Consider the following 14,202-nt stretch of genomic DNA (forward strand, 5'->3'; position numbering starts at 1 on the left):
AAGGGCAACTCTGTGAATAAATTAAAAACATTCAGGGCTGAATCAGGACCTGCAATCCTGAAATTTTGGATTCCTATGTTTTCATCGCTGCGATTTCTTTCATGATTTTTTTGCGACAAATATGATCATCATTGGTATATGACTGGAGGAAGCAGTTGCAAGAAATTCTCCAAAACAAGTCAGAGATCTATTTGCAGATCTTCCCATTTGGGGTCAGTTGTGTAAAAGCTGCCCTATTTGGTGGCTTTTAAGTTAGTATATAATGCATACATGAACACAACTGATTTTCAGACAATGTCCATGTACAAGGCTTTGCTCAACCCTACGTATAAAAGACAACGCATTTCAAGGTGCCATGCAGTGAGACTGAATATCAAACTGTCTCATTGGAAGTCAAATTCCTTTATTACACAGCCTAGCAATGAATATCCTGAAAGGAAAATCTCATTAACAAAAACATCAGTGATAAGCTATCTTCTCAGATGTAGATTTGATTGGATTGGATATATCATCATCATCATCATCATCATCGTTTAACGTCCGCTTTCCATGCTAGCATGGGTTGGACAATTTGACTGAGGACTGGTGAAACCGGATGGCAACACCAGGCTCCAATCTAAATTTGGCAGAGTTTCTACAGCTGGATGCCCTTCCTAACGCTAATTAAAACATTGGGTAAAAAATCAGATATTAATTAATATCGATTTATTACCAGGAAGCCAGCACATTGATAGAATCAGAGAGATTCAGAAAAAATATCTGAGATCTCAGGGAATTAATGTATATGTGTATATAACAACGACCACTAAGTGGACAGTTAATGTGCTAGAAGAAGATCACACGTAATGTGTCTACTAAGACCTAATAGTTCTCAAAAGAAATTCAGTGAAATACCAAACCGTATGCGGGCAAGACAGTGAAAATTACATGGATAAATCATTATTAGGTCTTAGTAGACACTTTACATGTGGTCTTCTTCTAGCACATTAACTGTCCACTTAGTGGTCGTTGTTATACACACACATACGTATATACATATATATATATAAATTTATCCAGAGAGAGAGAGAGTGGAGAGGATGCTTTTATATACTTCTACATCTTCAGTCACAGGTGAATACATATGTGGTTATATGAATTATTTTTTATTTAAGGTTACATAGGACAAAGAATTTTAGAACAAACTTTGACAGTATAAACTGGAATGAAACTGGATATAAACAGAACATATCTCTGTACGTTGCAAGAGGCTACAAACATAGAATGTGGTTAGAAAAGGGAACCTCAGAAAAAGAAACATGATGAGTGTGATGAAAGTTTTTCAAGATTGCTGTTAAGACCACGGGGCTAAGTTGTGATTTATCTGGAAAAAGATGTTAAATAGTTGGTTGCTGAGAGATGCAATGAATTTTAGGAATGACATACACTTTTGTATGGATAGACAAGATAGATAGCTAAGCTAATCTTCTGAGAGAACGATTTACCACAAACATCACAGTGATACGGCTTCTCACCTGTATGAATACATTTGTGTACAGTTAAGGCTGTTCCTTGAGAGAATGATCTGCCACAAATATCACAGTGAAATGGCTTCTCTCCTGTATGAATGCATCTGTGTTTAGTAAAATCACAGCTTGCAGTGAATAATTTACCGCAGACATCACAGCGAAAGGGCTTTTCCTCTGTATGAATACGTTTGTGAGTAGTTAAGACAGTTCTCCTAGGGAATGATTTACCACAGATATTAGAGTGAAAGGGCTTCTCTCCTGTATGAATATTCTTGTGTGTAGTTAAGTTACTACTTGCAGTAAATGATTTACCACAAACATCACAATGAAATGGCTTCTCCCCTGTATGAGTACGTTTACGTACAGTTATTCTATTTACCTGAAAAATGATTTACCACAGGTATCACAGTGAAATGGCTTCTCCCCTGTACAAATCTGGTTGTGTTTAGTAAAATCACTGCATACAGTGAATAATTTACGACTATTACTTTGATAGAGTTACTCCCCTGTATGACTACGTTTGTGTATAGTTAAGCCATTTAACTGAGCGAATGATTTGCCACAAATATCGCAGTGAAATGGCTTCTCTCCTGTATGAATGTGCATGTGAGTAGTCAACGTACTACTTGTAGTAAATGATTTACCACAAATATCGCAGTGAAATGGCTTCTCTCCTGTATGAATGTATGTGTGAGTAGTCAACGTACTACTTGTAGTAAATGATTTACCACAAATATCGCAGTGAAATGGCTTCTCCCCTGTATGAATACGTTTGTGGACAGTTAAGCTAGTTACCTGAGAGAATGATTTACCACAGGTATCACACAGAAATGGCTTCTCACCTGTATGAATACTTTTGTGTCTATTTAAAGTAAAATTGTTAGAGAATGATTTACCACATATGTCACAGTGAAATGGCTTCTTCCCTGTACAAATACAATTGCGTTTGGTAAAATCACTGCTTACAGTGAATAATTTATCACTATTATTTTGAAAGGGTTTCTTCCCTGTATGAATATATTTGTGTATAGTTAAATGACTGCTTGTAGAGAATGATTTACCACAGATATCACACGGAAATGGCTTTTCTCCTGTATGAATACGTCTGTGATTAGTTAAATGACTGCTTGTAGAGAATGATTTACCACAGATATCACAAGGAAATGGCTTCTCACCTGTATGAATACGTTTATGTCTATTTAAACTAGAATTTTTAGAGAATGATTTACCACATATGTCACAGCAATATGGCTTCTCCACTGTACAAATATGATTGTGTTTGGTAAAATCACGGCTTACAGTGAATAATTTACCAGTATCACTTTGAAAGGGTTTCTTCCCTGTATGAATATATTTGTGTATAGTTAAATGACTGCTTGTAGAGAATGATTTACCACAGATATCACACGGAAATGGCTTTTCTCCTGTATGAATACGTCTGTGATTAGTTAAATGACTGCTTGTAGAGAATGATTTACCACAGATATCACAAGGAAATGGCTTCTCACCTGTATGAATACGTTTATGTCTATTTAAACTAGAATTTTTAGAGAATGATTTACCACATATGTCACAGCAATATGGCTTCTCCACTGTACAAATATGATTGTGTTTGGTAAAATCACGGCTTACAGTGAATAATTTACCAGTATCACTTTGAAAGGGTTTCTTCCCTGTATGAATATATTTGTGTATAGTTAAATGACTGCTTGTAGAGAATGATTTACCACAGATATCACACGGAAATGGCTTTTCTCCTGTATGAATACGTCTGTGATTAGTTAAATGACTGCTTGTAGAGAATGATTTACCACAGATATCACACGGAAATGGCTTCTCACCTGTATGAATACGTTTATGTCTATTTAAACTAGAATTTTTAGAGAATGATTTACCACATATGTCACAGCAATATGGCTTCTCCACTGTACAAATATGATTGTGTTTGGTAAAATCACGGCTTACAGTGAATAATTTACCAGTATCACAGTGAAATGGTTTCTCTCCTGTATGAATGCGCGTGTGAGTAGTCAAAATACTACTTGTAGTAAATGATTTACCACAAACATCGCAGTGAAATGGCTTCTCCCCTGTATGGATACGGATGTGGGCAGCTAAGACAGGTCCCTGAGAGAATGATTTACCACAAACATTGCAGTGAAATGGCTTCTCCCCTGTATGAATACGCATGTGAATATTTAGATTACCTTTCTGACTGAAAGTTTTTTTACAGGTAATACACTGATATGTTGATTGTGGTTTCTTTTGTGACATCTCTTCCCAATAAAAATATAACCAACTCCCTTATATAATTGATGTGTCCCTTATCTTAATTCAATCACAACATACGTGGATACAGTTTTTGTTCTTGTCCTACAACAATTGCTCTCTTTCCATCAACTGTAATCCTTGATATCTGAAAATACTCTGAGATTCCTTTTAAAAGTATCCAAGTTTAACTTCAACACAAAATAATCTTGTAGACATTCCAAACATTTCAGAAAAGAAATGTTCTCAGTTGAAAAGAAATATTTCACTGGAATTCTTTAAGTGATGAATATCGATGGAGTTATCTGATGCTTTGATGCCAATGTCATGTAATATTCTGAAATAAGAGAGAGACATAACAATATAAGATATACAGGACACTTTCAAAAAGAGAGATTAAAAACAGTGGATCACTACTAACACCAACATCACCACTGTGTTGGTTATGGAATACCTATGTAATTTTTGAAGAATGTGCCTTTCAAAACATGGGTATGTACATACCCATGTGTGGGTATAAATATATATATATGTATACTAGCAGGCTTCTTGGCTTAAACATATTTATATGGTACATATTGTACTGCCCATTTTCCTTATAATAAAAGTTAAAATGTACTTCACTATTGCATAACATAATTCTTTACATTTATTTACAATATATCACCAAATTTCATTTCACCACTCACAAATACGTTTACTTGAAATCGTAATACATGTACAAGAAGAGATGTTCCAAGAGTAGATCAACCTGATAGCCTTTTGCAGAAGATAAATTTGAAGCGACTGGAAAATGCATTTTGGCATCAACAGTGAATCAGGCATTTGATGTAGCATTAGAGATTGTAGTTGCGTTGTGGAGACCTTTTGCCCCACTGAAATTTGGTTTCTGCTTTTGGGACTATTGTCATCAGTTTATCAGGATGGATATTATTTTAGAGGCTATCAGCAGATAAGGCCATAGTCATAAAATACACTCCTACCGATTGTCCAATGAATTTGACGCATGTTGAGACAGGAAGAAACGTATGAAAACAATTTCTATATGACCCTTGTGGGTGTTTTTCTATGAATTAGAATGGGTGAAGTGCGGTTATTTCTAACTGCAAAGGGCCCCTCACCATTTTCTGAAAAAAGAGTATTGTTAGTATCGGCGGTGGTAGTCTTCATAGTTGTAGTGGAGATGTCTCTGAAGTCGTGGTGTTAGTGTATATATGTAGATATATCACCATCATCATTTGACGTCTGTTGGATGGTTTGACTGGGCTGACACACTGGAAGGCTCCACCATACTCCAGTCTTAATTGACAAGGTTTTTGATGGCTGGATGCCCTTGCTAACGCCAGCCACTCTGAGAGTGTAGCGGCTGCTCTTATATGCTACCGGCACAGATATCATTTGCATGATACTGGGGTACTGGCAACGGCCAATACACCATTTTGAGCGTAGCCGTTGCCAGTACCGCCTGACTGGCCTTCGTGCCGGTGGCACGTAAAAGCACCCACTACACTCTCGGAGTGGTTGGCGTTAGGAAGGGCATCCAGCTGTAGAAACTCTGTCAAATCAGATTGGAGCCTGGTGTAGCCATCTGGTTTCACCAGTCCTCAGTCAAATCGTCCAACCCATGCTAGCATGGAAAGCAGACGTTAAACGATGATGATGATGATGATGGGGTGTATCTATCTGCTTTGACTGTGATTTTGTGCAGCTTAATGGTTCCGAGATGCCTCACCGGAGCCAAGAAACAAAAGAAAAATAGTGTAACAGATGTAAAACGACTTGCTCTGAACGAATATGAAAAAAAAAAAAATGCACTCCCGTGAAAGGCAGGGTGAGGAGAGGACTCGGAACATTCACATCGTCACATATCGTCATTCCAGGGCCTCTGAATTATAGTGTTTGAGCCGGTGACAAAGTTTTTTGTAAAAAATAGTCTAATAGGTGTAAAACAACTTGCTGGGAACGAATAGGAAAGAAAAAAGGTCAAACTGGAGCACACTTTTTGTTTTCGTATTCTTTCAGAGCAAATCGTTTTACATCGATTACACTATTTTTCTTTTGTTTCTTGGTTCCGGTGAGGCGTCTCGGAACATTCAGGATGCGAATGTTCCGATGCCTCTCCCCAACCCCAACCCCCGTTCGCGAGCGCGCGTTTTTTTCTTCATATTCGTTCGCAGCAAGTTGTTTTACACCTATTACTCTTTTACTCTTTTACTTGTTTCAGTCATTTGACTGCAGCCATGCTGGAGCACCGCCTTTCGTCGAGAAAATCGACCCCGGGACTTTTTCTTTGTAAGCCTAGTACTTATCCTATCGGTCTCTTTTTGCCAAACCGCTAAGTTACGGGGACATAAACACACCAGCATCGGTTGTCAAGTAATGCTAGGAGGACAAACACATATATATATACGACGGGCTTCTTTCAGTTTCCGTCTACCAAATCAACTCACAAGGCTTTGGTCGGCCTGAGGCTATAGTAGAAGACACTTGCCCAAGGTGCCACGCAGTGGGACTGAACCCGGAACCATGTGGTTGGTAAGCAAGCTACTTACCACACAGCCACTCCTGCGCCTTAGAATTTTTTTTTTTTTTATTTCCCACCGGGTCAAGCCCTTTAGTTTGACCCTCCCGTTTTAGCCCTCACGGAAAGACAAATATTGCATACATAGAGTTATAGCACCTTATTTCAACGAATTTGACATTTAGGGCAGTAAAAGCGTTAATAACGGGTATATAAAATAACCTGACTCCTTTTCTCGTTTCACATGTAACAATAGATTGTGTCTTTTCGAAAACAATAGATCAACATTTCAGTCTGGAAGGATTATCCTGCAGAAAACAAGCAGCAAAACGAAAACTTGCAGCAGCAAATATCTTTGTTCTAATTTTGTTGTGTGTTCTCAATATTCAAACAAAATCTCGGTCCAGATGGACTATATGTAATCTGAACCTTTCTCCACTTATTTATTATTTTTTTTTTTTTTACGGAATCCCACGTTTTAGGCTATGGAGATTCTGATTCTGAAACAAAATTTTCAAAAATCTCAAATTCAAAATTTCGATCCCCCACCTAACCCTGACCGGTACTACTAAAGCAGCGCGGACCCGAACGCGCAGTCGCGCGTCCGGGCTAGCTAGTCGTGAGTGGTCGATCCTAACCCTAACCCTAAACACGTATTCATTTGCACACGCGGATTAGGGATAGGGTTAGGGACAGGGTTAGGGTTAGGGTTAGGGTTAGGGACAGGGTTAGGGTTAGGATCGACCACTCAAGACTAGCTAGCGCGGACGCGCGACTGCGCGTTCGGGTCCGCGCTGCTTTAGTAGTACCACCCTGACCCTGACCCTAACTAGTTTTGTGCGATTTGGCTCTTATTTCTAGCATGTAAATAGCCTGCTTGGTGGTGGTGGTGGTGGGGGGGGGGGGAGGAATTGAAATTTTGCAAACAATTTTTGTTTCAGAATCATAATCTCCGTATTATTTTACGCATTTCTAAAAAAAAAATTTCCGGAAAATGTTTTTAAATGAGGAAATGGTGGGAGGGGGGGCGGATCGAAATTTTGAATTTGAGATTTTTGAAAAAATTTTTTCAGAATTGGAATCTACATAGCTTAAAACGTGGGATTCCGTAAAAAAAATAATAAATAAATAAGGGGGGGGGGAGGAAGGTTCAGATTACATATAGTCCGTCTCCGCCAAAATCTCTCTCAACTTATCGTTCGCCTCGTATAAATCAGTCAGCACCCGATTAGCAATTATATCGAACTTGTTAAATGATACACGTTGTACTCGGTATGAAGTTATTCTCTTCGATGTCTCATGTATTTCCATAAATTCTGGGAGAGAGGGAGAAACATCGTTGCTAAGTGAAAACGGTTAAAAGCACTAATTAAAAGTGGAAGAGTATATAAAAATTATTAATTTAAACGAAAACCTGCATAATATACGCGTAAATACGAAATGATTTATATGGAAAGATCGAGTTACAATTGAATACAAACCAAATTAACATAATTCCTTTAGCTTTTACTTCATAATATTTCGTCAGATATAGAAGCTGCTGTTTCTCACCATTTCTATAATCAATATAACATTTGCCACTTCATAGTTGATGTTGAAAATTTCTTTTAGCGTTCCGATGCTTACAATTGTGCATTTAATTTCATCAACTTCACGAGGCTTCGTACCGTATCCACAACACCATAAATTTGTGGTTGTAGCAAGGGCTTAAAAGTGAGTTAGCTCCCGTCGATTCTCAACGGTTTCACGTGACGGACACGCGAGAGTAACCCAAATGTGGCCCCCGTTTTAAAAAAGATCCAAAAAACGTACTTTTTACATATATCCAGCTATTTCAGCCGTAAAACAGCGCGCATGCGCGCACGTACTAATTTGCATACGCTCGCACGCGCACATGGATTCAATTGCATACGCGCTTGTTGTAGGATCGATTACTCACGACTAGCTAGCGCGGACACGCGACTGCACATTGGGGACCACTCTTCTTTGGTATTCTTGTAATTGCTTGAGCCATTTTATTGCGACCATGCTAGAGCACCGCCTCAAAGGGTTTTATTTATTATTTTTTAGTTGAAGTAATCGACATCGAAACTTTTACCGAATAGCTAAGTTATGGGGGCGTAAACACACAAATATCAGTTGTCAAGTGACAAACAGACACACATAAATACATGTGCAGTACATATATATATATATGTATGTATATATATATATATGTATATATATATATATATATATATATATATATATATATATATGTATGTATATATATATATATATATATGTATGTATATATATATATATATATATATATATATATATATACACACACACACGACGGGCTTCTTTCCATCCCCGTCTACCAAATCCACTCACAAAACGCCTTGGTCGGCCCAAGGCTATAGTAGAAGACACTTACCTAAGGACCCACTTAAAAAAACCCAGAAAATATCAAGTTGAAAATCTCGACACTTCAGAGAGCCAGCTACCGTAGACTGTCTTTTTTTTTTTTTTTAACTTGCTTGTTTGTGAGTTCCCTAAACTTCAAAGATAGAAATTCTCCCTGTATTTGTATGAGATATTTTTGAATCACGAGTCCTTTTGTTGTTGTTGTTGTTGCTGTTTTTTTTTCCTTCAAAATAAAATATTAATTTTTATCACTTTAATCCCGACGCAGAAAAGAAGAGAGACTATCTCTGTATAGATGCAGATCAGTTGCGATGGGAGGAGTTGAATCTCCAAAGAATGGAACAAGAGGTTGTTTCTCACAATGAAACTCTTTTAAGAGCATTCAAATGCCACTGCAATGTTGAAATCTTTGTCACAGTGAGGTAAATTAAGTATATCATCAAGTACATGCTGAAAGGAAATGACCAAAATGCTGTTCAAATAATTCTAGCAAAATTAGTCAATATCTAATGAGTGGACTAAGATGCTGTTCAAATGATGCTAGCAAAATTAGTCAATATCTAATGAGTGGATGTATGGGATCATCTGAAGCAGTTGCATCCATTTTAGGATTTTCAGTTCATGAAAGAGTATCTAAATAGCAAGACTGCAAGTGCATCTGCCAGATGAACAAAGAATATTGCTCAGAAATAATATATGGCTGTCTTCACTCTCTGAGTGGTTGGCGTTAGGAAGGGCATCCAGCTGTAGAAACTCTGCCAAGTTAGATTGGAGCCTGGTGTAGCCATCTGGTTTCACCAGTCCTCAGTCAAATCGTCCAACCCATGCTAGCATGGAAAGTGGACGTTAAATGATGATGAATTAGAGAATAACATTGACAGACTTCTTTTCATTGTGCATCAATCATCATCATCGTTTAACGTCCGCTTTCCATGCTAGCATGGGTTGGACGATTTGACTGGGGACTGGTGAACCAAATGGCTACACCAGGTTCCAATCTGATTTGGCAGAGTTTCTACAGCTGGATGCCCTTCCTAACGCCAACCACTCAGAGAGTGTAGTGGGTGCTTTTTTTACATGTCACCCACACGAGGGCCAGTCAGGCGGTACTGGCAACGGCCAATGATGACTTTGCTAAAACATTACTTTATGTTGAAGTACCCATGTATTTCCCTTGGAACAGTAGGAACAAAGAACGGTCATGTTTATGTTGTCACAGCAAAAGCAGGAGAACCGCAGTATTTTAGACGTTTATTGCGTGAAGATCAGAATAGTACTTTTTCCTTTCCCACTGCACATCAACATTTTCCAGTTGGAGATGTTGAGACCCAGTGAGCCATGGCAGGTACATCTGATGAATATATAGATGCCAAGACACTTGTATACCATACTACCTTACAATGATTATGATGGTGATCTCATTAAATTCTTAAATTAATTTCAGCCATTGGAAATATTTTTCAAGTTTTCACGGGATTCTTTTCAAAATTTGTAGAACTGATGGAGTTTTGCATGCTGACTATCAAAATCTTTCTCACATTTCTGAGAAATGGATGGAAAAAAAAAAAATGCATTCATTTAAATTTATGTAAATTTTATCCAATCAAAAGGTTCCCCTTGCTGACATTTCATGTGTGCTAATCTCCGTTGCCATGGAGATCAACATGATGAGGGCTGGAGAAGGACCCATAGAGGCCTAAGCACTTAAAAGATTTTGGTGCCCCTACATATATAATTCAAAATGAAACCAAACTAACAGTAAGATGGAAAATAAAGTTTATTTTTGCATGCTTTTTTTGCTGGATATAAACAGAACATCATATCTGTGTATGTTGTAACAGGCTTTTAAAAGGGCTACAAACACAGAATGTGGTCAGAAAATAGTACCTCATAAAAAGAACAATGATGAGTATGATTCAAGTGAAGGCTTTACAGATGTGAAATTGCCGGTTCTTCAGAGACGCAATGAATTTTGACAATGGCATAGTCACACTTTTGTATGGACAGATAGATGTTGAGTTAAGTTACACTTTTGAGAGAATGATTTACCACAGATATCACACTGAAATGGCCTCTCACCTGTGTGAATACGTTTGTGACTTGTTAAGGTGCGTTTTATAGAAAATGATCTGCCACAGATATCACAGCAAAATGGTTTTTCTCCTGTATGAATACGATGATGGTCAATTAAGAGATAATTAAAAGAGAATGATTTACCACAGACGTCACAGTGAAGTGGCTTCTCTCCTCTGTGAATAAGTTTGTGACTAGCTAAATTACTGCTTGTAAAGTATGATTTACCACAGACATCACAATGAAATGGCCTCTCTCCTGTGTGAATACGTTTGTGAGAAGTTAAGCTGGTTTTGACAGCGAACGACCTCCCACAGATATCACAGCGAAATGGTTTTTCACCTGTATGAATACGTTGATGACGAATGAAGACATAATCAATAGAGAATGATTTACCACAAATATCACAGCGAAATGGCTTCTCTCCTGTATGAACAAGTTTGTGTCTAGTTAAATTATTGCTTCTCAAGAAAGATTTACCACAGATATCACACTGAAATGGCTTCTCTCCTGTGTGAATACGTTTGTGAGCAATTAAGCTGCTTTTTACGGAGAATGATTTACCACAGATACCACAGTGTAATGGTTTTTCACCTGTATGAATACGACAATGATCCATTAAGAGATACTTGTAAGAGAATGATTTACCACAAATACCACAGTGAAATGGCTTCTCTCCTGTGTGAATACGTTTGTGTACGGTTAAGGCAATTATCTGAGAGAATGATCTCCCACAGATATCACACTGAAACGGTTTCTCCCCTGTATGAATACGCTTGTGTACAGTTAAGCCAGTTACATAAGAGAATGATGTGCCACAGATATCACACCGAAATGGTTTCTCCCCTGTATGAATAGGTTTGTGTACTGTTAAGTTATATACTCGCGAGAATGATTTACCACAGATATCACAGCGAAATGGCTTCTCTCCTGTATGAATACGTTTGTGTGCAGTTAAGGCTGTTCCTTGAGAGAATGATTTACTACAGATATCACAGTGAAATGGCTTCTCTCCCGTATGAATACGTTTGTGTACAGTTAAGCCAGATACATAAGAAAATGATTTCCCACAGACATCACAGTGAAATGGCTTCTCCCCTGTATGAATACGTTTGTGTAAAGCTAAGGTAGTTCTCTGAGAGAATGATTTATCACAGATATCACAGTGAAATGGCTTCTCTCCTGTGTGAATACGCCTGTGAGTAGTTAGATTACATTTATGAGCGAAAGTCTTTTTACAGATATCACACTGATATGTTGATTGTGGTTTCTTTTGTGACATCTCTTCAGAATAAAATTATATTCTTCAACTATCTTAAATAACCTGTCCGTCTATTTTTTTATTTCACTCTTCCCAACATATGTGGATATAATTTTTGTTCTTGTCCTACAACTTATTCTTAACAAATTATAGCAACTGCTCTCTTTCCATCAACTGTAATCCTTCTTGATATCCGAAAACACTCTAAGATTCCTTTTAAAGTTAATGAAGTCTAACTTCAGTACAAAATAATCTTGAAGACATTCCAAACATTTCACAAGAGAAGCGTTGCAATCAGTCTCAGTTGAGAAGAAATATTTCACTGGAATTCTCTGGAGTTCTTAAATCTCTTCTGTACAATATTTTCTTTCAGTCTTTAAAAGGTGGTGAATATTGATGATGTCATCTGATGGAAACAATGCTTTCATGCCAATTACATGTGATATTCTCTGAAATAAAAGAGAGAAACAACAGTCTAAGATAGAGAGGACACTTTGAAAAAGAGAGATTAAAAACAGTGGATCACTACTAACACCCACATCACCACTATGTTGGTTTGGGAATACAAATGAGATTGTTAAGACCGTGCCTCTCAAAACATGTGTATGTACATATATATGAATGGGTCTGGGTGTAAATATATATATATATATAAGTATACTAGTGGGTCTTCGTGGCTCAAAGGTATTCATGGATGGGAAGCACTTGAATCTAGAGAAACCAGACATAAACTATCCATGAACGACAAAGAAAGCTATGTCCCGCTTCTTCATGTCATTTCTTCCCTGCGTTTCCACTAACGGACACTACTGTACATATATATATATATATATATATATATATATATATATATATATATATACATATATATACATATATATATATATATATATATATATATATATATACACACACACATATATATACATATATATATATATATATATACACACACACATATATATATATATATATATATATATATACACACACACACATATATATATATATATATATATATATATATATATATATATATACACACACACACACGTACACACAAACTTATAGTGCCCTATTAGCACGGATTTGTCAAAAGCGATAATAACTGGTATATAAAATAATCCGTCTCGTTATATCGTTCACATGTAACAATGGGATCTTTTCCACTTGGATTGTGCCTTTTCGGAAATGTCAGATCAACATTTCAGTTTGGAAATATTATCCATCCTTTAGGTAAAATTTTGCAAAACGACGATGACAGGAGTAAAAATCTTTGTTCCAATACTGTTCTTTTCATTTGTATAGAATTACTGAATCGTTGGCGGGTTCACAAAATGACATTTCGATTTATTTACACACATTATTACAGATTTATTATTATTATTATTCACGTAAATCTTTGTCAACTTACCGATCGTCACATGGAATCAGTCAGTGTCCGATTAACAATTATATCGAAGTCGTTAAATGATGTACTTTGTACTTGTTATGAAGTTGTTCCCCTTTATATGTTATGCATTTCCTCCATTCCTCGCGAGAGGGAGAAACAGGCTTACTAATTAAAACTTGTTAAAAGCACTAATTAAAAGTGTAAAAGTATCTAAAACGGAAAATCGCATAAATATGTGTAAATATGAAATGATTTATATGGAAAAATCATTTATATGGGGGGTATGCACAACTACAGACACAAATAACATGTGTGTACACATCTCATAATCATTAACTCAGTGGAGCGTACCAAGACATTACATGCATGGGTAACACTGTTACTACTGCCAAATGTAAGATACACGTACAGAAATATCACCTGGGGTATAAGATACACCACCGCTGGACCGAAGCATACGTTTAATATAGCATTATTATTTTTTTGTAACAAAATACGCTTGCTGATGTGGACAGAGTATTAAGCCACATGAATTTTATGAAATCAAATGAACAGCCTAAGCATAGAAACACTAAGAGAAATTTTGAACATCAAATATGTACTTAAACGAAGTGGTAAACATTGTATTGATTGCAGAGACGATGGGAAACAGTGGCTTCTATATCTGACAAAATATTAAGGAGTAAAGTGTAAAGGACTTATTGTTAGTTTTATTTTTATTCAATTGCAACTGGATTTCTACATATAAGTCATTTCATATTTACACATA

At 36.8% G+C, this 14,202-nt stretch overlaps 2 protein-coding genes across 3 annotated transcripts; both read right to left on the bottom strand.

Moving 5' to 3' along the window:
- Nucleotides 1–1,126: 1,126 nt before the first annotated feature.
- Nucleotides 1,127–8,447, bottom strand: LOC128251121 (uncharacterized). 2 transcript variants are annotated; one of them, XM_052977550.2, is made up of 2 exons: nt 7,849–8,447; nt 1,127–4,113 (listed from the first exon to the last, which is right to left on the bottom strand). In XM_052977550.2, exon 2 carries the CDS (start codon nt 3,780–3,782, stop codon nt 2,007–2,009), a length of 1,776 nt encoding a protein of 591 aa, XP_052833510.2. In that variant the 5' UTR covers nt 3,783–4,113; nt 7,849–8,447; the 3' UTR covers nt 1,127–2,006. The 2 variants fall into 2 exon arrangements, with proteins under 2 accessions (XP_052833510.2, XP_052833509.2); XM_052977549.2 differs by having other exon boundaries at nt 7,779–8,447.
- Nucleotides 8,448–10,465: 2,018 nt separating this feature from the next.
- On the bottom strand, nt 10,466–13,667 carry LOC106883488 (uncharacterized). Its single transcript, XM_014934515.3, has 2 exons — nt 13,455–13,667; nt 10,466–12,489 (listed from the first exon to the last, which is right to left on the bottom strand). Exon 2 carries the CDS (start codon nt 12,059–12,061, stop codon nt 10,694–10,696), a length of 1,368 nt encoding a protein of 455 aa, XP_014790001.2. The 5' UTR covers nt 12,062–12,489; nt 13,455–13,667; the 3' UTR covers nt 10,466–10,693.
- Between the last annotated feature and the right edge of the window lie 535 nt (nt 13,668–14,202).

Source organism: Octopus bimaculoides, chromosome 28 (genome assembly GCF_046866305.1).
Source record: "Octopus bimaculoides isolate indiv1 chromosome 28, ASM4686630v1, whole genome shotgun sequence".
Classification (NCBI taxonomy): Eukaryota; Metazoa; Mollusca; class Cephalopoda; order Octopoda; family Octopodidae; genus Octopus; species Octopus bimaculoides.

Excerpts from the sequence above, each read along its gene's own strand:
- LOC106883488 (XM_014934515.3), bottom strand. The coding sequence starts at position 12,061 with ATGTCACAAAAGAAACCACAATCAACATATCAGTGTGATATCTGTAAA.
- LOC128251121 (XM_052977550.2), bottom strand. The coding sequence starts at position 3,782 with ATGTCACAAAAGAAACCACAATCAACATATCAGTGTATTACCTGTAAA.